Here is a 25,484-nt window from a genome sequence, read left to right as displayed (position 1 = left end):
ATGTCTATCAAGTCTGCTACTAGGTGTTTCCATAAGAAAATGATGATCCTTTCTTAGAGAACACAGAACCCCCAGATAAGAAGTTTCATATAAAGTAATCCAGCTAGCTGTGTTAGCTCTCCACCACTATAATTCATATCTGTGACAAGGATTATTTGACTTTTTTTAAAAAGATGTCTGGGGATTAAATCCAGGGCTTTTTGACACTGAGTTACTTTCCTGGGTGTTTTTATTCTTTGAGACCTATTCTCATTAAGTTGCTCAGGCTGGCCTTGAACCTGTGGTATTCCTGCCTCTGCCTCCTGAGTTGCTGGGATTAAGGGTGTGGTTGACCAGGCCAGGCTTGGTTCATGGTTTTGGAGGTTTCAGTTCATGGTCAGTTGGGCCTGAAGTTGGGCCTGAAGGGAGATAGTGCATCAGGGTAGAGTAAAACTGTCTACCACCAGGAAGACATAGGGAGAAAGAGGGAGGGGCCAGGGCCCCATAATCCCCTTGAAGATCTGCCTCCAATGACCTAAAATTCTCCCCATAAGCCCCACCTCTTAAATGTCCCAATATGTCCCAGTAGCATCACTAAACTTTACCACTTGTAGCTTTAAGGGATGTTTAAAATCTAAGGTTAGCACAGCACAATTAAAAATAACAGTCTAATGCAGTTATTTTGAGAATGTTCTAGGATATAATGACCAGTGAAATATCAAGTTTCAAAATTAGCTTTATAATATGATTATTCTGAAAATGAAAGAAGAGCTGAAACAGTAATGATTATTCTTGAATTTACACATAGATATTCACCCAGTAGAAACACATAGACTAGATTTATATGCCTTAAATTTTTAAAATATATTTTTTTCATTATACTTGGATGCAATATTTTTCTTTTATTTATATGTGGTGCTGAAGATAGAACCCATGAGTGCTCTACCTCTGAGCCACAACACCAGCCCCTGCCCTAAACTTTTAAAAGTTGCATTTGGACTTGGGCAAAAGCATTTTTTTTCCACCAATATTATGAGAAAACTCAACTCAGTTTGTTTTTAACTAACTAGCTATTTAATTAATTTATTTATTTTTAAATGTTTTTTTATTGTAAATGGACTTTTATTTTAGTGATTTACATGTAGTGCTGAGAATCAAACACAGTGCCTCTTCCATGCTAGGCAAGCACTCTCCCACTGAACCTCAACCCCAGTCATTAACTGAATTCATTTATACCTTCCCTTTCTGTAGATTTTGAATTTTCAAATGCTGTTTTCATTGATTTCAAGATTATAACACAGTCATAGTGATCTGCATAGATTTTTTTTAAAGAAAAATGTTTTTCTTTGAGAAAGCCTAGTAGATAATCATACATGTATCCTATTTATGTGCTTCTACATTAAAGTCCCTAATACTTCAATTAAATTTTTTTCACCTATTTTCAGGAATTTCCTGATACTCAGGTTTTTGCCAGCACTATCTTCAAGGGTTTGGGTTATAAGATAGCTTTAGTATGAATTAGGTATGTCTTCTCTCTTGCTCTTCTCTAAAATCTTGTGCAAATTTACATGTATAACTTTATGAAATGTTTGGATTTTTCAGTGATTGAGTCTGACCTTTCCTTTACAGGAAGATTTTTTTTATGACTGATTCTGTATTTTTCAATTATTCCCAGTGGTTCTCCTTGAGTCATTTTTGGGAAGTTGAATTTTTCCAAGAATATATTTATGAAAGTTTTCAAATGTACTGTTATAGAGTTGTTCCAAGTAGCCTGGTAACTTTCAAGGCTAGAGCAAGTGTAGTGGTGTGTTATTTTCATGTTATATGTTTGTAACATGTATGTTCGATTGCAGATGTTGTTTTCATAGGCCAGCATCTGGGACAGGCTCTAGGATCTGCTGGGGTGGGGGTCCATGTGTTGGGGCAGTGGTAAGCTAAGTCCTGGTTTCCATCAGCAGATCTCTGTGGGTCCAGGTGAGGTTTCATCAAAAGGCATCTGCAAGCTCACAGGAGGCCCACTCTGGACTCAGCCTTTGGTGTCCAAGCTGGAAGAGTTTGCTGGGTGAGAGGCTGTGGTGGAAAGTTGGGTTTCAGGGCCTCTGCAAAGTCATCAGCCTACAATGGGGATTAGCTTGGTGACCCCATGAGGGGTTCCCTGCCACCTCTTGAGCCTGAAAACTGAGATCCTGAAGTGCCCAGTACCAGGTCGTATTTCTTGCCTGCCAAGTCCTGTTTTTTTTTTTTTTTTTGGGGGGGGGGAGGAGGATGCCATGCACTGTCTGGTCACCTCTTCTAAAGCAGGGACAAAGCCTTAATTGGAAGAAGCTGGCACTGTTCTGCTTCTGGAGGAGAAATCAGGCTTCAGCCTAGGGAGGCACCATGAGGCATCTCTTGACAGCTCTCAGGTGGGATTCCCCTACTGCCAAGCAAAGGCCAAGCAGGGTTTCTGGCTGGAGCTGGGGACTGAATCCGTAGCAGGGCAGTTGACACTCTGCACAAGACAGGAGTCACTAGTTTGTGTCTGGTCACACACAAAAGATGCTTACACTGCCTGGTGTCTCTGAGGGGCTCCATCCAGGTCTACCAGGAGACCAAGGTTCACAGGGATAGGGAGCCATAAGACCAGGCAGACCCAATATATCCTGACAAGGGCACTCTGCTATTTCCTGGTCACCCCAGACCTCTCCTTAAAGGTCTTTGTGCTCTCCAGGTTACAGGAACCATTCTAAGATCTCCCCTGTGTAAGAGGAACCCAGGTGCATGTATGTATAATTTTCAGGTGAATAAAGGATTCAGTCTGAGAAGTTTGTCATTGTTTGCGTTCTATAAGGTGTGTTCAAAACAAATTCCCTTATAAAATTTCACAGGTATTCCCATCAATTTGTAGTTGCTCCATGTACATTTTGGTTTATTTTATTTTATTTATTTATTTTTGGTAAATGGGGTTTTTTGTAAATTTTTTTAAAAATTATTTATTTATTTATCTCAATTAGGTATAAATAATAGAAAAATACATTTTTTTATTTATTACAATTAGGTATATATGCCAGCAGAATGCATTTTAATTTACTGTACAGAAATGGAACACAATTTTTCATTTCCTCGTCGTACTCTATGTGGCTTTGCACCATACGTGCAGTCATACGTGTACCTAGGGTAATGATGTGCTTTCATTTCATCATCTTTCCTGCCTCCAACCTCCTTTCCCTCCCCTCCCTCCCTTTTGCCTAATCAACATTCTTCCATTCTTCTCATCTGCCACCCCCCCCCATTATGGATCAGCTTCCACTTATCAGGGAGAATATTTTAGTTTGAATCCATCCCATTTATCGATTCTTCAGTTTAATTCTTGCACTATAGGAGTCTTATTAATGAAGTAGGGGCCTAATCTGACATGATGGAGATTTGGGTACAAGGTCTCAGGCTTAATTCATAGGTCACTTTGAGTTGATTTTTGTGCATGGTGAGAGATAATAAAGAGATTATAATACTAGATAACTGCAGTTACCTGGGTTAGTCTCTCCTTCCTGTATTTTGTACCAAGGTCTACAGGTCTCTTTTGCTGCCAATAACATGCTTCTTTTGCTACTATTGCTCTGGAGTATTGTTTAAAATCTTGAATAGTAAAGCTACTTGCTTCACTCTTCTTGCTAAGAATTGTTTTGACATCCTGGGTCTCTTTTTTTCAGATAAATTTCACAATTCCTTTTTCTATTTCTATGAGAAATATTATTGGGATTTTGATTGGGATTGCATTGAAACTGCACAGTGCTTTTGGTAGTATGATCATTTTGACAATATTAAATCTGCCTATCTAAGAACAAGGTAGATCTTTCCATCTTCTAAGGTCTTCTTTATTTTTTAATTTTGATATGTTTATTTATTTTACTGTGCTCTAGATTGTATTGTAGGTCTTTCACTTCTTTCATTAAGATAATTCCAAAGTATTTTATTGTTTTTGGAGGCTATTGTAAATGGGGTGGATTTCATAGTTTCTCTATCTGAGGATTTGTCACTCATGTAGAGAAATGCCTTCGATATAGGTGTTCATTTTATATCCAGCTACTTTACTGAATTCATTTGTTAGGTCTAGAAGATTTCTGGTGGAACGTTTTGGGCCTTTTAGGTATAGAGTCATATTTTCTGCAAATAGTGATAATTTGAATTCTTCTTTTCTTATCCATATCCCTTTAATTTCTTTTGTCTGTCTGATTGCTGAGGCTAGAGTTTCAAAAACTATGTTAAATTGAAGTGGCAAAACAGGGCATCCCTGTCTTGTTCCAGTTTTTAGAGGGAATGCTTGCAATTTTTCAGCATTTAGAATGATGTTGGCCTGGGACTTAGCATAGACAGCCTTTACAAGTTTCGGGTATGTTGCTGATATCCCTATTTTTCTAATGTTTTGAACATGAAAGAGTGCTGTATTTTGTCAAATGCCTTCTCTACATCTATTGAGATGATCATATGATTTTTCTCTCTGAGTCTATTGATGTGATGAATTACATTTATTGTTTTCCATATGTTGAATCACCCTTGCATCCCTGGGATGAACCCTACTTGATCATGTACTATCTTTTGGATATGTTTTTGTATTTGATTTGCCAGAATTTTATTGAGAATTTTTGCATCTGTATTTATTAGAGATATTCATCTGAAGTTTTCTTTCTTTGATGTGTCTTTGTCTGGTTTTGAAATCAGGGTGATATTGACCTTATAGAATGTGTTCAGAAGTGTTCCCTGTTTCTATTTCATGAAATAGTTTGAGAATTATTAGTGTTAGTCCTTCTGTAAAGGTTCTACAGAACTCAGCTTTGTATCAATTAGGTCCTGGTCTTTTCTTGGTTGGTAGGCTTCTTTTGGCATCCTCTATTTAATATTAAGGCCATTATGATGATATGAATTTTTCCTGTCTTAGAACCTGAGAGATCTTTCCAAAATCTAATGACTGAGTCACATTTCCAGAAAAGTATATTTGTTGTTGTTTGATTTTTTTTGAGACATATTCTTGCAATATTTCTGGGAGCCTTGTTAATTTGATGAAGCAGACTTTGAACTTCCAGTTCTCCAGAGTTGCTGGTATTACATTCGTGCACCATTGTGCCCAGCTTCATACAAATTTTAAATCTTCCTTCAGTTCATGGTAGGTAGGTTACCACACAGTGGTTGAAATGCAGTCATTGGAAAAGCCAGCTCCACATTTCAAAGGCATATCATAACAAGGTGTCTCATGAGAGAGTCTGTTCATTTACTGGTCCATTATGAAGTTGTGAAAAAGTCAAACTGGGTTTTATAAATCTTGACATATTCTTGGAATGAGAGAACAGAGGGTACAAACAAATGTGGTTTGAGCAAAAGTTGATTCACTTCTTCAGACACCTGCAAGTTCAATCTATCTGTCATCTATTTTCTTTATCTATTCATCTGTCAAAGACCACATGCATGGTAGATAGCATGCCCAAAAGGACCACACCTGATATTCTTAGAATGTTGTTTTATTCATAATAAATGGACTCACACCACATCTGCTCTCAATAAAATGTACTTGACAGAAAAATGATTTGGAGAATGTGTGACTTCTGTACAAATTGCAAAGGGCAACCTGAGAATGAGAAAGCAAAGTGGCCTGGGTGTTATGCAGTGTGCCATTATGCCCATGATAGTGACTGAGCACCATGGAATTGTGGTTAACTTCCTGAGCTGGATTGTAAAATCTGCTGTTAAAGCTTCATTGAAAGTGATGGGTTGCTCTCAAAGACTGATTTTCGGAAAAGATACAGGTGCTGCACAATGTCTTTGAATTGGCTTTAGTGAAGCCTCCATAATGAGCAGGGGTTGCCACTCCTCACTTGGTGAGGAGCAGTCTAGTTCATTATTGTTGACTTGTGGATTGTGAGTCCCTGGCCTCCTCTTCTTCATGAAGTGAAATTTCAAGTGACATTGCCCTGTCCCTAAATGGATGCCTGAATAAGCTGGAAGAACATCTTTGATGAGATTAATTCAAAATGAGTTTATTTAAGAAACTGACAAAAATGACTTGCAAATCAGGTAGCCTTCAGAATCAGAACAGATTTGAAGAACTGTGGGCAATAACATAATTATGCATCATTGATAGAAAACAGAAGTGATGTATAGAGACAACTTAGTTGGTTACAGCTGAAGAGATTTAAATGTTTCCACATGAACCAAAACTCAATGTTAGCTTCTCATTGCTATGACAAAATACCTGAGTTAAGCAACTTCAAAGGAGTTCCAGAGGTTTCAGTCCATGATCCCTGGGTCTCATCCCTTTGGCACTGTGGAAAAGCTTAACATCATGGTGGGAAGCATGTGGTTGAACAAAACTTCTCACATCATGGTAAGCCAGAAGTAAAAAGAGACCAGAGATGAAAGGTCAGGATCCCAACATGCCCTTCAAGTACATGATCCCAAAGACCTAATGCCTTCCAATGTGTTTCTACCTGAAGTTGCCTCCTAAAGTTTCTACCACCTCCCAATGGTACCACAGCCTGGCTACCCAACCTGTAGCACATGGCCTTTAGAACCATATGAGATGCATAGCACTCAGCTACTGGGATGGAACTCCATGTTGATTTGGTCTGTTTATTCTATTTTGGAGCCTAGGCAAAACCAATGGCTTCCCATTTGTTTTATTTCACAATCCCTAAATCAGTTTCTGCACATGATGTAAGCACCGGAGCAAATGCCTTTCCATGATCCTGGAAGTGGTTTGGACCTTAGGTTCTAACTCTCCATTTTTGAGCTTGAAAAGAGAACAAGCCTCTTGAGACATTTCAATAAGGAAATGGGTTTTTCTCTATGTTTCACAGAAAGTATATTTCGATTCACAAAAGGGTTCTCATATGCAATTATAATAAATGTATTTCTGGAAATTCCATAAATATTTTCAAAGACTCAATTGTATTATACAGTTTTAAAATACAACAGAAGTTTTGTAGATCAGTCATTTTTCTCTAAATAGTTCTATGGTAATAAATAACTCCAAACATTACATTAGATTCATAAATAAAATTGTCATTTGTAAATTAAAAAAGAAAAGAAATATGCCTAATAGGTGATAAATCTTTCTCATTATTACACACATTTCAATCTACTTATATTTTATTGGTTGATGAAAGTCACAAGACTAAATTGAGTTCACAGCTCTAAAGTCAACTATGTTTTTTTAAAGAGAGAGTAAGAGAGAGCGAGAGTGAGAAAGAGAGAATTTTTTTAATATTTATTTTTTGGTTTTTGGCGAACAAAACATCTTTGTTTGTATGTGGTGCTGAGGATCGAACCCGGGCCGCACACATGCCAGGTGAGCATGCTACCGCTAGAGCCACATCCCCAGCCTAAATTCAACTATTCTTAAAAGACATATCCTGGCCAGGCTGGTCCAATGAAGCTATGCAAACAACATTTTACTCTCATAAGAGAGATCATGGTTCAACTATTCAGTCAGGATTATTAGTTTTCATTCTTGTGCCTGTCAGCCTTCTCTCAGTATAGCAAATAACTGAGATAATCAAATTGTAAAGAAGAAGGGCTCTTTTGGCTCAGTTTTGGAGATTTCACTCCAATGTCAATTTCACACACTGCTTTTGGGCCTGGAGAAAGGCTGTACTTCATGGTGAGAGCATATGTTTAAAAAAATCTGCTCACCTTAGTTCTGGGTTGTGGATCAGTGGTAGCACTTGCTTAGCATGTGTGCAAGAGGCACTGGTTGGATTCTCAGTACTGCAAATAAATGAATAAAATAAATCCAAAAATCACTTGACATTGAGAGCACACCCCCAATGACCCAACAAATTTCCTCTAGGCCCTACTTCTGAACATTCATCATTTTCCAAGAGGACCATGCTGGGGACAAATCCTTAAACATCTCAGCCTTTGGTGGACTCTCAAGTCCAAACTATGGTAGTCTCTTAAGTATAAGAAAGAATCCTCTGCTTCTTTGTCTGGAAGAGTAGAAAAGAATTTTTAAATAGTTTGGGCTCAAATTTCTATAACACTTTTATGCTTATGGAAGATTCACATAGATTTACTTTCCTATTAGATATTGAAAAATAAAAATAATTAGTAAAACACACTAGAATTATGTAGAAGAAACAGGATCTAGGTCACTAAAACAAGAATTATCATTTATAACAGCAAAGGAAATGTAAGATACAGAAAATGTAATACCAAGATGTTCCTGGGCAGAAGTTTTGAGCATCCTTTTGCTTCAGATGTGTTTTCCCCTGATTAGGTTAATTTCATCTCCCTGAATGAGGCACTCAGTCTAGGTCCTCATTTTCCCCTTACCTTTTATGGTCTCATTTGTAGGGATGGTATAGGTCATGGCTCTCTTGGTATTTTGTCATCTGGTTAAAATTCTATGAGTCCAGAGAGAGTATCATTTCTTTATTCAAAAATGTGGTTTCTTTTAGTTCATTTTTTTTTCTCCTAGAACTAACACACATGGTCCATACACAGACATGTGTGACACACTCAATAAGGGCTAATGTAGCTAATTGTTTTTAGCTCCTAGATTACATTAGTCATCCCCCAATATATTGTCTAATATTCTCTTTCATCAGAAATATCTTAAACTTATCAGTTGTATAAAAATTGCACATTTTTTACCTTGTAGTAGCATAGGCAATTGAAATTATTTCTCAGTAGAATTTTCAGAATAATCATTGTTTTAAACCAAAGGAGTGACAGGCATGTCAACCTGGCACCCATACAAATCTTCTGAAGCCATACTTCAAATGAGCACAAGTTATTCAGATAAGAACACTAGCAAAGTGATACTTCCACCTAAAGTTGTATAACTATCCTGTGTCAAACCCAAAAACTTTTTTCTCAAAGGGGGGCACAAAATATGTATAAATGACTGTTCAACCAGGGAAACAGAATCAGTAGTGTGTGTGTGTGTGTGTGTGTGTGTGTGTATGTATGTGTTTGTGTGTGTGTATTTACTGGAGCTTAAACCCAGGCCTTATACATGCTAAGCACATACTTACCACTGGGCTACATACTTAGCTCTACTTTTTCATGTTTCATGTGGTCATATTTGTCTTCTTTTGCTTTTGTTGCCTGTTCTTTTAATGTCAATCCAAGAGGCCATAAACACATTTCATCTCATTAAGCTATCATTTCTTTTAGGATTTTTACAGCTTCAGGCCTTCATTTAAGTCTATCTTGTATTTCATGTTGTTTTAGACAAATGGTGTGAAATAAGAATCTCACTTCATTCTTTGAATATGAACATCAATTTTATTTATACTGTATGTCCGTTCCCCACTGTGGAGTTGGACATCCTTGTTGAAGACCATCTTTCCATATACACATGGGTTTCTTCCTGGTTCAATGTTGTGTTTCAGTGGTCTGTCTGTTGCTCTTCATGTCAGTACCATAGTTTTTACTGTAGAATAGTGAAGTGTTGAATTTAGAATTTGTGAGATCTCTTAATTCTTCCATCTTTGGATTGCTTGGGCAATTCAGAATCTTTTGAGATTGCATATGAATTTTAAGTTTTTTTCCCATATATACAAATATACCATTGATATTTTAATAAGAACTGCATTTAATCTGTACAGAAGTGTGGATTACATAAAAATATTATCAATATGAAGTCTTTCAGCTCTTGAACTTAAGATACTTTGCTGCCCCTGACCAGCGTGGACAGCTAAACTAAGATCACTCGTGTGAATTTGCAGCGACATCTGTAAAAGGAAAACATAAAAAGGGCTGGGGATGTGGCACAGTGACTAACTATCCCTGTATTTAATCCCTAGTATAAGAAAAATAAAAGAAAAAAAAAACAATAATATGAAAAAGTAAAAGTTAATATTTATTGAGATAAATGAAAGCTTTGAAATAAATCTGAAAGAATGTACAACTTTGGGGATAAGTTATTAGAAGAAAATATTTCAAAACATAAGAATGAAATAAAAAATAAATTCAGGAGGCATGCAATTGTCCAAATATACAAAATCACAACAAGCACACTTTAAGACAAATTATGATAAAAGTGCCTAATATACAGAATAACTATGCAACACAATAACACTGGGTGACTTTAACATGGCACCCTCATCACTAAGAAATATTTCAAACAAAAACTAAATAACAAATCAACAGAATTAAAATATACAATCAATGGTCTACATTTAACAAATACATATAAAATATTTCATCCACGAATGACGGCATACAATTTTTCTGAGCATCATATTGAACATTTTTGAAAATAGGCAACATGTTGCACCATGAAGTACCTCTTAGAAAATACTGAAAATAGAAAAAAGTAACAATAATAAGTAGAATTTTTTAGCAAAAGAGAGTCCAAAGCAACCCACCCAGGTAATTAGTGAAGAAAATAATCTAACATAGGTTTCTGTTTATTAGATATCGAGGTAAAGTCACACAAATAGATAAGTTTTGATACTAATTTTAAAAAGTTACTATCATTTTCTCAAAACTATTAATGATCTTTTACACATAAAAATAAATAGCACTAATTCAACAAAGGTCTGCATCTGTTTAAAATTCATGCAATAAAAGGTAGCAGAATACAACAATTACTAATAGGGCATTATGTAAAATTGTGGATGTGTAACCGACATGATTCTGCAATCTGCATTTGGGGTAAAATTGGGAGTTGATAACCCACTTCAACCTAATGTATGAAATATGATATGTCAAGAGCTTTGTAATGTTGTGAACAACCAATAAAAAAAGAAAAAATAGAAAAAAAAGAAAAGAAATAAAATAAAAGTCATGCAATAACTATAGGTTTGCATTTGTGAAATCTTGGGTTCAACTACACTCTCTGTAGGAGTGAGGAAGTAAAATCTTCCTTTCCATCTTCTAATTTTCTGTCTGGGCTTCAAAATGCCAATTAATTCCCCAACATTGCTTTTTTTCTATAATTTCACATACTACCAGTGTGAGGTACCAAGCCTGCACAATTAAAAGTACTATATAATTTATTAGAATCCAGGGAAAATTCATGTTTTATTTATTTAGCAAATAAGAACTTCATGGAGACATTTTAATTATTTTGGAGAAAACATAAGTTATGTATGATATATTAAGCATGAAGTTTTTCTTCCATATAATTAGAATGTATTCTTAAATTCTAATATAAGAAATGCCCCAAATATAATTATATATCTTGAAATAGTCATCTTATTTTCTTTATGAAGATCCAAGTTAAAATACTGGTAAAATCAAATAATATGCAAAATCCAAGTATATACCCAATTCCCTCTGAATATGAATTAACATTTTTGTCTGAAATAATAAGTATAAGAGAGAAATGAATAACTGACAGATATCTAGAATAATATTTTATTATAGATAACTCAAAACAGATAAAATGTCAGTATGGTCATTAATTAAAATTCTATCATATCAAAGAACAAAATAGATACAACATTATTTCTGTTCTAACATGGCCCTCTAATTTTAATTTTCACAAAAATTTATGGTATGATGGCTACTATAAATTTAATATACTCCATGTCTATCACAAAAATGAAAATAAAACAATGTGAAATACTTATGAGTATGAATAATTTTAGCATTTTCATATGTCCAATTCTGAGAAACCTCAGATGGTACCAGTCAATGAAGTTTTGGATACATGTGGGCTCTGGAATTTTGGACTGTTTTCATCTCCACCACTTACCATTATGTTTTATCATCATGAACATAAGGTTTGATGTATGTGTTTTCACATTTCTCCTTCAATGAGAAATTTTAAAATTTATTGCTGGTCCTTGATTTCCTAGCCCTGTATGTGACTTTCTTCTGCCTTGCAGGTGCACTCATTTACCCTAAACAAAATTCCCCAGCTTTCAGGTTGACTTTTTCTCAGTTACTCATGCAGTTGGAAATCTAGGACCAAAAAAAGAACAAATTTCACTTTTTTAATGTGTCCAGATTCCAAATGACAGTTTTTCTAAAATGAGGGCCCTAATCCCCTAAGGAAAAGGCCAGAATGTAAAATGCTAAAATTCAAACAGCCAACTCTAAAACTACTTGGTGCCAGAGTTTGGAAGAAAGAAGAAAGCAGTAATGTAAAGGCCTTAACCACTGCCACTCCTCTGGATGGTTTGGAAGTCCCATAATACCTGTGACCAAACACACAACATTTAGCACCCCTTAGTAGGCAAATGTACCCAGCCTGGACAACACCTGTCTCCCTCAGCATGGCCTGAGCATGGCAGTGCAGTTTGATGAAGGGATGAGAGCCTCTAGAGTTCTAGGCTAGGTATCTGGGGCTGAGCAACACAGGTCTAAAGACCTTGTTTCAAAATTCCTGGTGGATGCAAATCAGGGCCTGTCAGTTATTTCTAATGTGAGCTTTGGGGACAAAAGAAAAGTATGGCTCCTTTGCTTCACGCATGGAGCTAGGAAGGATATAACTTGTTGAGCTCCTGTCTTGCTACCATTTCTCTGCACAATATGCTATGTGCATTGTGCAAACATTGGCACTAATATAGATACAACACTGCCTTTCCACACTGCTAGGGTTTATTGAATACCAATACATTAAAAGGCCACAACCCTTTCACTTGTGCCATTTCCCTGAATATGTGAGGGTTATGGGTTTCCTGGTAGTTATAACCTAGGTAAATACAAGTTCTCTATTCCAATTTTAATTTTCAGTGTCTATAACAATCATGTCACATATCATATTTTATACAATGATATGTAAGTAAGTTAAGAAAAGCTGCAGGGCTACAGGATGCTGAGCCAAAGTTATATGTAAAAATATCTGAGAGCAGAGAATCACTGTAGATGGTCAGATTGTATTTTAGAGAACCAGTTGTGAAATGTAGTCAAAATAGAGGGTCCAGCAGTTTCAGTTTCAGAGAATCAGCTTAAAATGTCAGCCTGCAGTGGGCCATGTGCACTCACCACATGTAGAAAAAACCATGCTGTCATGCAATCCAAAGAGGACAGAAATTTAGAGGTTTGTCACTGTGATGATTTTCCTGGGCAAGTTCATAATAACCAAGTGACAGGGTCAGAATGATGATGAGTGGTTAGTCTCAGTGGGATCCTTTTTTTTTTATGGATATCAAGTGCACTGTGACATCTATTGAGGCTGATAAGCTCTCATGTCTAAAGTTTTTGATATGGTTTGGAATGTTTACATGCCAATGTGCTCCTGGATTTATTTGGATAAGGTGAGATGTAAGTGAGTTATAGGTTGTGCTTTATGGTCGTACTAGGAAGGTGGTGGTTGTTTACTTGTATAAAGAAAGTGTAGAGTCATTCTACCTTTCCACGTGTAGTCAAAATGTAGTGGCTTGTGGAAAATTATTGCTTTATAAAATGCAGTAAATCAAGTTAAGTTGTAGTCTAAAAACTGCTGTACATATTAGAGTAACTCAGAGTGGGGCATACCTGTCCTTCACATGCTACTAGTTGTTATCCTACTCAAGTTCCAATAGCAGACACCTGTAACATGATGCCAGGGAGAGGCTGAGGAAGACAAGGTGTCAGGAAGTCACTTACACTGCTAAAGCCTGTCCTGCCTTGAGTCAGCCAACATTTCTCCTCCAAATTAAAAACAATTTTGTAACATTAATCAATATTCTTTTACTGTGGAATGGCAGAAAAAAACTGAAATGTGGGAATTGTCTGAAATTTTACATGGTCCTCTTCCAACCCACTTCAATAATTTCTTTCTTCTTTTAAATTAACATATAATTTATAAACCATCATATTCACCATATTAAAACGTACAATTCAAAGCCAGGCAACAAGCTTCATTCCTATAATCCCAGCCACAATATACTTTCATTGGAGAATGGCAGAATAAACTGCAATGTTCCTGAGAAAGGAGGACTACAAGCAAAACCCTAGATTCATTTCCCAGTAACAGAAAAGTATTTTTAAATTAAATCAAATTAAAAATAAAGAGTGCATTTTATTTTATACTTGCATGATCATAAAATGTTACAAAAATTATTACTATCAAATTTTAGAATATTTTTATTACTCTTCTTAAAAACGCATAGATTTAGTGGTCACTTTTCAATTCCTCATATGATCCAATCCTTGAAAACTATGAATCTACACTTTCTTTCTGTAGTCTGGCCTCTTCTGGGATCATATGTTATTATGGACCTTTTCACCTAGTGTGTTTTCAAGTTTCATTCATATTGGAAAATTTAGCAATATTTTATTATTTTTATTGGAATAAACATATATAATATTAAATATATATTTAATCATATTTTGGCCATAACTAGGAATTGAATTCAGTGTCAGAATGACTGAGTTACATCCCCACTCATTTTAAGTTAATATTTTTGTTTAGAGATAGGTTCTCACAAATTCTCCTTTCTTAAGATACACAGCTCAGACTACAGGCATATATCTCCATGCCCAGCATTACCCTATTAATCATTTTTCCCTTTATACTATTTTTAAGTATAATTAAGGACACTACACATGTTCACATCATTGTGGAACCATCATCACAGTTATCCATTTCTGGAAAATTTTCATCACCTCAAACTAAACACTGTAACCTATAACTACTATCTTTAAATGTTCTCTACACCTAGTTTCTTATAACAACCATGCTATTTTCTCAATATGTAGATTTGCTTATTCCAGGATTTTATTTAATTGGAAGAGATACTATTTGCTCTCTCATTACTGACATCATTTACTTAGCATCTTTTTTAAATCAAACCTGTTTTATCGTGTATCAGAACTTGATTCCTATTAAGGTAAAAAAGTACTCTATTGTACAGCTAGATCATAAAATTGCATCTTGCCACCAGTTTAACTGAGAGGATAGAAGTAACTGTGGTATAAGCAACCAGGAATTTTTTCCTCAGGGGACCAGCAGTAGTGTGCTCAAGTCTACACAAATGTGCCATCATGCCAAGGACAGGAAGATGAGGATACCACATAGGGAAAATGGGCATAAAGTTGGGAATTTATCTGCTCAAGGTTAAGAATCCAGTCTGTGAGTCAGCAGAGAAGAGCTGTCTTCAGGGACTTATGCTAAGTATTTTCATTCTACACACTAGAATTCTTTCTCCCACTGAAAAGTGCTGTTTGCCTCTACCTATATGTACAATTTAGTTGTTAATGTCATTTTCATCTACCAAATTCAAAAAGAGAAAAATGATATTTATAATTGGTTAAGACAAAGTGAAATGGACTCTCCCATTGAAATGCCATTTGGCATTGTTATTCAGGATCAAAAATGTAGACGCTTCAACTAGAATATCAGTCCCAGGAATTTGATTTTTACAAAAATGTGCTAGTGTACAAAGGATTTATGCAAAAGACTAAACAAAGAAGCAGTGTTTGGTGGCAAACCTGTCTCCTTCAATGCTTTCATTTTAGCGGGCAGCAATACAAAATTATACTCACTCTGGGCTTACCATACAAACCCACACCACAGCACAGGAGCCCTGGCACAGAGGATTTACATAAAACTCATCACAAGTTTTCAGTAATTATCACCATTTGACTTTTATTTTCAGTGGTCAACTCCAATTGTCAAAGTGATATTTCACAATAAATACAAGATATAGAATCATGAAGTTTATAAAGACTGGAACACCTCTGGTAAAAGAAGAAAATACAAAGAAAATAATTCTGCCACACAAGAACCCTTCCTTTATAGCCTCAAACTTTATTTACTTTTGTTAAAGCTTTCACAACTGTACATCTTAAGTTACATTTACATTTTGTAAAAAAAAAAAAAGTTTTCCATTTAAATATTATTATGCAAAAATCCTTTGTCTACATTCTTCTGTCAGGTGTTTAAGACCAATTGCTCTTTTCTTCTCTATTGTGAGAGCTGAGATTTCTCAGAAATCACTTTTGGGGACATATGATAAACCTCTTGGCTTGATTAGATTTTCTCTACCAGTGGTGCCAACAGCCAGTATGGATCAGGTCAGTCTTGATGACCAATATGGCTATGAGGCCATCCTGGGAAATGTAGCCACATCTTTTTTGAAGACAAACAGAAGACTAGTGAGATGCTAGTTATGATAACACTTGAGTGTAAAAAGTATCCTGAGAGGCTAAGACTAGAAAATTTAAAAAAATACATCAATGTAGAAAACATGAGACTTTCTCAGTTTATTAAAGTGAATTATAGATATAGCTCAATGGTAGAGTAAGCACCACCATACCCAACATTCACTAGCCAACTAACTAAATAAATAAATGGACTAAAATTTAGAATGGGGGGGGACTTATATTCATGTTAATTATTTAAGGACCATGAGAGGAAAAATAAATGTATTTTTAATGTTTTGTAACACCAAGATAGTCATATATATTTGAACTTCTACCTCACACTATAGACAAAATTAACATTAACTAAAAATGATAAAATTTGCGAATGTAAAGCTGAATTTATAATTTATTTTGCAGAAAATCTAGACGCAAATCTCATGATGTTGGAAAGGATAGCAATAGAAATGACACTTCTGACACATGCAAGGGAAGAGAAGTTGAACTTTATTAAATATTAACATGTGAAAGGTAGGAAATGAGTTTAGATTGTACACCTAAAAAAGCCTAGTATCAGATATATATTTGTAAAAATAAACTTTTAAATCTCCATAATGAAAAGAAAAACAATAAAAAACAAAAGCTCAATTTTATAAAGTAAGATTTAGATGGAAACATTTCTCCAAAGAAAACAAATAGCAAATAAGCCAATGGAAATATGCACATTTTACAATAAAACATCATGTTGTTGCACAAACAGATTAACCAACATAAAATTATACAAAGAGAAATATGCCACACCAGGAGTAACAATGAAGGTTCTTATGGGTAAATAAAACAAAATGTTGATCATTTAAGTAAATAGTGTACCTAAGTGTGGGGAGTGGAGAAGAGATTTTCAGAGGTAATAATAAAAATAGAAAAACCAAGTTTTATGAATCTGTTACATATGAGAAAGACTATAGCTATTTATGATGTTCTATGTATTCCAAGATAACAAGAGAAAAGTATTCTTAACTTGTTTACCATACAAATGAGAATATTTAAGTTGAAGCACATGATAATTACCGATTTGATTACATAATATATAAATATATTGACACTTCATCCTGTGCCTACATATCATATTTTTTGGTAAATTTTAAATAATACTTAAAATTAAAACACTCTCCAAAAATTTTCAAAATACACTATCTACATGCTTTACTAAAATGTCAGTCCACTAATGAAAAATTTTAAAAATAAATAAATATCCTGTAAGAATATTTGAGTTTATCAGAGTAAAAATGCTGAAGTCCAATAAAATAAATCAACAACAACAACAATAACACCGGCAATAAAGAAGAGTTGTGTTGCTTTTGTAGCTGAAATTTGAAGATTTAATAAGAAATGGAGATAGTTAAAATAGTAAACTTTCTCTTAAATTCATACTTACTTGTGCACAACTGCAAAAGAGTTTCACAATCTAAAGGTTCTTTTTGGGTGTTTTATTCCCCACATGGAGCAATTAACTCATTCTACAAAATAAATTTTCTCTCAGATAAGAATCATGTATTACATACCCAGCATTGTTTTGTGTGTTATTTTTTATTCCATAAAAATTACAAGTCCTCTTGACTAATGAAGCCTATGCAGGCTTCGTCTAAACATGTTGGCTAAAGAAGTTGACTAAATTATAAGATGTTAAATAAATTATAGGAATACATTTTAAATGACAAGAATTTCCAATAGATAAGAAACTGTGCTTATAAAACGTATATTATTCTCATTTTAAACCATTTTCAAACTACTTTTTTATTCTTCCTATCTCCATATTCTCTCTCATCCATTCACTCCCCTCTACCTCATCTAAAGTAATCATATTCTTCTCTAGTTCCTCCCCATGTTATTAGGATTTAGCATTTACATATTAGAGAAAACTTTTGGCCTTTGATTTGGGGGGTTTTTCTTGCTTCACTGAAGATGATATTCTCCAAGTCCACCTGTATATCAGCAAATTTCTTCATTTCATTCTTCTTTTAAGCTAAGTAATACTCCATTGAATATATACTCCATATTTTCTTTATACATTCTTCTATTTAAGGACACCTAGGTTGGTTCCATAGTTTAGCTACAATAAATTGAGTTATATAAATATTGACATGGCTGCATCACCATAGCATGCTGATTTTACATTCTTTTGCTTTTTAAAAAAAGTGGAATGGCTGGGTGAAATGATGATTTCATTCAGAGTATTTTGAAGCATCTACATACCTCTATCCAAAGTTATTGGGCCAATTTGCAGTTCCACCACCAATGCATGCATGCACATTTTCCCCCACATCCTGGTCAATATTTATGGTTGCCTGTATTCTTCATTATTGCCAGATAAAATTTTAGGGTAGTTTTCATTTGCATTACTCTAATTGCTAAAGATGTTGAACCTTTCCATTGTATTTATTTTTTTGTGAAATCAAACTAATTACTGAATACCTTTTACTGTCATTAAAATCATTCTTATATTCCCTGAACAGATCATAAAAGCAATGTATTATAAACATCAAATAAGGAATTCATAAGTTCCATGATTAAATAGGAAGTAGAGACTACACAATTTTAAATAGAAAACCATGTATTTTGATGAACTTAGTTCAGTGCACCTCAAAGAGTCTTTTTAAGATATTTGAAAGAAAAGAGGTGCAGGACTAATCACACACAAACCTGGGATAAGAAGCAGGTTTATTGTAAAGATCTGGTAGTCTTCTCTGCAAAAAAAGAGAAATAGCAGCAGCAAGGAGGGAGAGAAACCTCAACTCCCCCTTGAGTGTTACATTTTATAGGCTAGAATCATGGTCATGCACTAATGGTAGCTTTGATCTTTATTGATATAGTAAGCATCTTTGCTGATATAGTAAGCAAGTTTGTTACTTGGGGAAAAAAAGGCAGTTTTCCTCTCTCTCAGAGGAAGAACAGGAAAAGTGGCATGTCTGTTTTCTCTTCTCAAGAAGAGAACAGGGAAACCAATATGTCCCCATCTCAGGGACTGGTAAATTTTCTCCTATCTATCAATGAGAGAACAAGGAGAGACCAGCACATCTGAAGACTGAAAGGTTTTATCTTGGGCTACATTCTATTTCTTGGGAATAAAACCAGTATTCATGTAGTAGGGCTGTCGAAAAGAAATATGGCTGCTATTATGCTAACAATATTTGAGGTTTATGGTATACAGGTAATTCATAAAAATAATTTCAAAATTCTCTTAGCTAAATGAGCCCCTTTTTTTCTAAAGAGAGGCACAAGCAAACACATCCATTTTCACACACAAACACACATATACATGAATAATTAAAACTCACATGGTATTTAGCCCTAAAATACACTATTGATTAAAAATTTTCATATTCAAGTCAATTTCAATCAAAATCAAAGTTTCTCAGATGAAGAAGTATCAACAAAATAGCCAAAATTACAGAATAAAAATTTGTAATAGTAATTGAAGATTTAAAAATCTGGCGTTAATGTTGTCTTCCTATATATTCCCTATACCCATCTTCATTTGCCAGTAGGTACAAAAAAGAAATAATTTAACTACAATTTAGGAAATTAATGGTCACAATGTAACTGGAAGTGTAATTACACTGCTTGAAAAGATTCAGAGCAATGTCCCACTATTTACAAAGTAGTATCCTTTTTTATCTGTTATCTACAAAATTTAGAAAAACTTAATTCAATACATGATAATGTTAAAAACACTGAGAAATATTCACTGTTGTATAGTATCAACTACAGAAAAAAAATAATAGCTGATGGTATGACTCAGTGGCAGAGCGTTTGCCTAGCATGGAGTAGCCCTGGTTTCAATCTCCATCATCACCACAACAAAATTCAGATTAAAAATTTTCTGAGGCTGGTGATGTGGCTCACGCAGTAGTATGCATGTCAGGCATGTGCAGGGTGCTGGATTCGATCCTCAGCACCACATAAAAATAAAATAAAAATGTTATGTCCCCCGAAAACTTTAAAAATATATATTAAAAAATTATCTATCTTTAATTTTTTTTTTCATTAATGACACCTATACTATTGATAAAATTACCTGGAGAAAAACTATATTTTTATCTACTTTTCAAGACTTGAGTGTATTTTTTAATTTGTTTTTAATTTGATATTTGTCACACTCAATTATCTTTTCAAGAGTGAGCTATCTACACTATTCTTATATGTATTTCTTTATTTATTTCAAATCAATTAAAAATCTTATTAAATTTTAAGCAACCATTAAGAAGTCCCTATAATTTCAGAAATTTTCTCAGATAATTCTCATATTCAAGAAATATATGCACCATAAAGTTGTCACTCTAGTTCTCATATGTGAATGTTTTTCTCAATACAATATATTTTGCTGGAATTTAAGTTATGCATGTTACAGGATTCTCTACATATAGTATATGATTTAATATTGGATAGAGTATGATTTTTTAAATTTGAATAAAGCTCTGATATAGTCTTGGCAAGTATAGAGCTTCTTTTTAATTCTAAATCTTTGGAGATTTGCAAGGTATGAACTTTCATTAAAAACTTTATCACATTCTTTACATTTGTAGGGATTAAGCACTACTGTAATATCCTTGAAATTTTTAAAATGTTGGGCTTTGATTAAAAACTTTGCCATTTTTTTCTTTTGCAATTTGAACTCATCTTTCAGTATATATTTTCTAGTGACTAATAAGTTATTTTTACATTATTCAGAGTTTTAAAGATTCTCTCAAGTATGAATCCTCTCATGCATAATAACACTTGAATTATAATAAAAACTTTTGCCTATTCTTACATTAGTATAAACTTTCCTGTATAAGTATGACTTCCCTGGTGTTGGGTAAGGCCTTCTCTTCCAATAAAAGCTTTACCATGTTCTTTACATTTTTATGGGCTCTTTCCAGTATGGATTCTCTGATGTCTACTAAGGATTGATCTTACATGAAAAGCTTTGCCACATTCTTTACATTTGTATGGTTTCTCTCCAGTATGAATTCTCTGGTGATGAGTAATATGTGATCTTTGATTAAAAGCTTTGCCACAATCTTTACATTTATATGGTTTCTCTGCAGTATGCAATCTCTGGTGCACAATAAGGTTTTGCCTAACAGTAAAACCTTTGCCACATTCTTTACATAAGTATGGTTTCTCTCCAGTGTGAGATCTTTTGTGAACATTAAGGCCAGACAGAATAGTAAATGCTTTGCCACATTCTTTACATTTGTATGGTTTCTCTCCAGTGTGAGTTCTCTTGTGAACATTAAGGCTGGATGGAATAGTAAAAGCTTTGCCACATTCTTCACATTTATATGGTTTCTCTCCAGTATGACTTCTCTGGTGTTGAGTAAAGCGTGATCTTCGAAGAAAACCTTTGCCGCATTCTTTACATTTGTATGGTTTCTCTCCAGTATGCAATCTCTGGTGCACAACAAGCTTTGGCCTAACTGTAAAAGCCTTGCCACATTCTTCACATATGTATGGTTTCTCTCCAGTGTGAGTTCTCTTGTGAACAGTAAGGATGTATGGAACAGTAAAAGCCTTGCCACATTCTTTACATATGTATGGTTTCTCTCCAGTGTGAGTTCTCTTGTGAACAGTAAGGCTGTATGGAACAGTAAAAGCTTTGCCACATTCTTTACACTTATATGGTTTCTCTCCAGTATGAATTCTCTGGTGATTAATAAGGCATGAACTTTTACTAAAAGCTTTGCCACATTCTTTACATTTATATGGTTTCTCTCCAGTATGAATTCTCTGGTGTTGAGTAAAGTGTGATCTTCCATGAATAGCTTTGCCACATTCTTTACAGTTGTATGGTTTCTCTCCAGTAAAAGTTTTTTGTTGTTTAGTAATACTTGTAGTTTTATTAAAAGCTCCTTCATAATCCTCATATTTGTATTTATTTTCATGAATATGAGAACTTGAATTAATAAATTTTGAGCATGAATTAAAAACATTCTCACATTTATCTTTATAAAGCTTCTTTAAATAATCACGAAGATGTTTCCTGTGATTAAAAAAAGAATTAAATTTTTACTAGTTATAGAGAATTTATAGTTTTACAGTAAAAGAAATTATATATATATTACTTAGGTAGTGACCTGTCTGAAGGTTTAAAAGACTTTTCATAAGGTAGAAGTTTCTCCAACTATGTATGTGTGTGTGTGTGTGTGTGTGTGTGTGTGTGTGTATATACACACACACACATACATATACATTCACACACACATTTAGATTAAAAATAGTAGGTAAATACAAATCATCTCATATTCTTTAAAAGTCTATGCATTGGCACAAGGAAAAACTGTTCATTGCATCCTTCTTTGTAAAGTAAGGATCAGACTGATCACAGTAAGAGATTTCTTTTTTACTTTTTAATCTCTAATCAACAAAAAATATTGGTGAATATTACTCAATGGTACATTTTGAAATATTCTCATTCCTACCTAAAGAATGAAATAGACTCCAGAGCAAATTTTTCATTTTTTAGAAAAAGGATATAATTTCAAAAATGCTCTGCAGACAATTTAAAGGCCCATACTGGATGTCAGAATTGACTGGCATATGTGCAGCTGCCCATTACCATCTCAACTGATGCACCCGCATCCCTGCAGTGCCATGTCATCCCTTATATACTAGCACCTGCTTTTGGTTGTCAGGGTCCTCTGCAGTTGTGGGACCAAGGTTGTAGCACCAACATTCTGCAGCAGCCCCCATGAGGCTACATTGGGAGCTGCATCTCTGCTGGGCTTCACAAATTTTCAGCTATATTAACTATCACAGTAACTCTTGGTAAAAAAAAAAAAAAAAAAAAAATCTTTGTGGGTAACTAGCTCACTAAAATGAGCAGATGCCTCTTTTAATTTTTTCAATGAAATTTTTGGAATATCCAGGTAATTAGGACTAGGGCATCAACATAATCTAAAGGCCACAATACTAGGTTTACTGGAGATTTGTGTAGGATCCAGAAAGTCTCTGGGCCTGACACTTGAAGAAAATCATCCTGATATAAATAAGTACTTACTCTACCACACTCAAAACCACAAAAAGCACAAATATTTTTGGATTTCATCTTGGAGTCCAGTTGCTATATGAGGCAGTGCAAGTCACACAGAAGTGCTGAAAAATATCAGTGTACTGTTTGTGAAATAAAAAAAAAAAATAATCATGGAAGACATTGGCAGAAAAGTTTGGTATTTGGGAACTCAGAGTAAAAAACTTGCTGGTTTGAGACTGCCCATCACATGTGATATTCTACCTAGCTCTGTCTATGTTCAGCACTGCAGTGGAGATGGGATGATCTGATGGACCCACATAGCAACATATCCTCACAGAGATGTGTGAGTCTTGCCCATATGTCAATTAACCTGTCTGCAGCAGGTTTCCTGTCATTGAAATTGCACTTTAAGGGGCTGGGGTTGTGCCTCAGTGGTATAGTGCTCGCCTAGCATGCTTGAGGTACTGAGTTTAATCCTCAGCACCACATAAATGTAAAATAAAGATATTGTGTCCACTTAAATCTTAATAATATTTATTTAAAAAAGAAATTACACTTCTTTCTTTGATTTATTCTCCCTTAAGTCAAAAATTAGCCATTTTCTAGTCATTGTGTTTCAGCTCTAGAAAATCTATCAGGCACTCCATATCAGGCACTCTGTTTGTGCACTAGAAAATCTATCAGACACTCCATATTTCTGAAAATAATTTCTGGCTCTGTCTCTTATTTCTTTCATAATTATTTCAGACACTAATTTTCTCAGGTAAGTCATCACCTTCTAATCAAGAAAATACTGTTACAGGGTGCTGCATGCAACATGACATTTAGTGATTCTGCTGATATATGAGCCTTAAATAGTGTTGAAAGTATACCAAGACTGCTTCCAGGGACAGTAAATTTATAAATAAATATTCACATTAATAATCTGCAGACTTTTATCTAATGCACACTCATGTACAGATCATTAAAAGTTTCAAAGTACAACTAATTAATTGGTATTTGTTACTGGTTTGATTTCTTTTATTAAAATGCATAGTTTCATTCTAAACATATTTATAAACCTGAGTAAACTGGTTGGGTGTTTTTTTTTTTTCCTGAAGGTTATTTTTAAAATACAGATTCATAATAGCCTGTAAGCTTTGCACATCTGTGTATATTTGAAAATCTTGTTTATTGTGACAGGTTTTATACAAAATACTGAATAATAACAATTGTATTGTTGCAGTTTTGTAATTTAAAATAGTCAGTCTTCTGAGGTATTATGTAATAACATAACCTGATGACAGTGTATTTTTATTAATAATCATCATTCATTTGTTTTGTTCAGTAAGACAGATTTTTGAACTTCCCTCTCTCCACAATTTCAATTACTTGTTTAAAACTGAATATAGTTTCCATACCTTTCCTTAATCAATTTTTGCAAACAATATTTTATTTTCTGCTCTCCTGAAAATTCTTGGTTTTGATGAGAAGACATACCTGAAAGAAATTTAAATACCAAATTATCCATTACTACACTGTATTGAATATACTTGGCAAATACATAAAACAGCATTGAGGGGGTAAGAATAACCAAAGAACAGTATAATTCAAGGCCATTCTTACTCAAGAAATATATGAGCTTTAGATCAAAATTATGGAAAAATTTTAAGAACTTCAGAAATTCGGCTGGGATGTGGCTTATGTGGTAGGGTGTTGCCTGGCAAGCATGAGGCCCTGGGTTCAATCATCAGCCCCACATTAAAAGAATAAAATAAAGATGTTGTGCCCACCTAAAACTAAAAAATAAATATTTTTTTTTAAAAAGAACTCCAAAATTCATCTTGAAAAATCAAAGCAATACAGAGGAGAACAAAACTGAATCTGACTAATGTTAAATTAAAACCTCCCAGTTCAAATTTTTTCATATTCTGTATCTAACTAAAATGTGTCAGAAATGGGCTGAAGTATAGTTCTGTTGGTTTTGTAGTTGCTTCACATGAACAAAGCCCTGGATTTGATCCCCAGCAAAACACATAGACACACACACACACACACACACACACACACACACACACACTCACACCCACAAACTTTTCTATATGTATACTTTTTAAATAATTTGAGACCAGATTTCTTAAGATTCTGAAGCTAATTTCAAAATTACAATTCTAATGCCACAGCTTTTAAATGATGCAGTTATATATCATTGCACCTGACCTATTATTGTTTATTTACTAACATCCAAACATTTCCCAAAATTACCATAGTGAACTATTTCAAAGGGATTTTAAATGGAAAAAAAATTCCAATGACAATAACAGCACATGCAAAAAAAAAAAAAGAAAAATTGATTCAAACAAAATACATTGTTATTTGAGAGTAAGGAAATTGAGAATTGTTAATTAAGCAATGCCAAATAACTACCTGAAATATGTTTAATGGAAGATTTAACAATGAAGAAAACTGAATGAAATTCAGAAAAAAATAGCAATAGAAAAAGTAGAAATATACTATA

General features: G+C 34.2%; 1 protein-coding gene across 1 annotated transcript in view; it reads right to left on the bottom strand.

Moving 5' to 3' along the window:
- Positions 1-22,596, bottom strand: part of LOC144256981 (uncharacterized) — a 582,621-nt gene extending 560,025 nt beyond the window's left edge. Inside the window, exons 1-2 of the mRNA XM_077802917.1 lie at positions 22,574-22,596; positions 20,932-21,997 (exon numbers count right to left, since the gene is read on the bottom strand). Coding sequence (XP_077659043.1) covers positions 20,932-21,997; positions 22,574-22,596 — 1,089 coding nt within the window. The remainder of the gene's footprint in view (positions 1-20,931; positions 21,998-22,573) is intronic.
- Positions 22,597-25,484: the final 2,888 nt, after the last annotated feature.

The sequence above is a fragment of the Urocitellus parryii genome, chromosome 9, assembly GCF_045843805.1.
Source record: "Urocitellus parryii isolate mUroPar1 chromosome 9, mUroPar1.hap1, whole genome shotgun sequence".
Classification (NCBI taxonomy): domain Eukaryota; kingdom Metazoa; phylum Chordata; class Mammalia; order Rodentia; family Sciuridae; genus Urocitellus; species Urocitellus parryii.
Note: the sequence above shows the minus strand (reverse complement) of the source record. Positions and strands in the feature narration are given on the sequence as shown.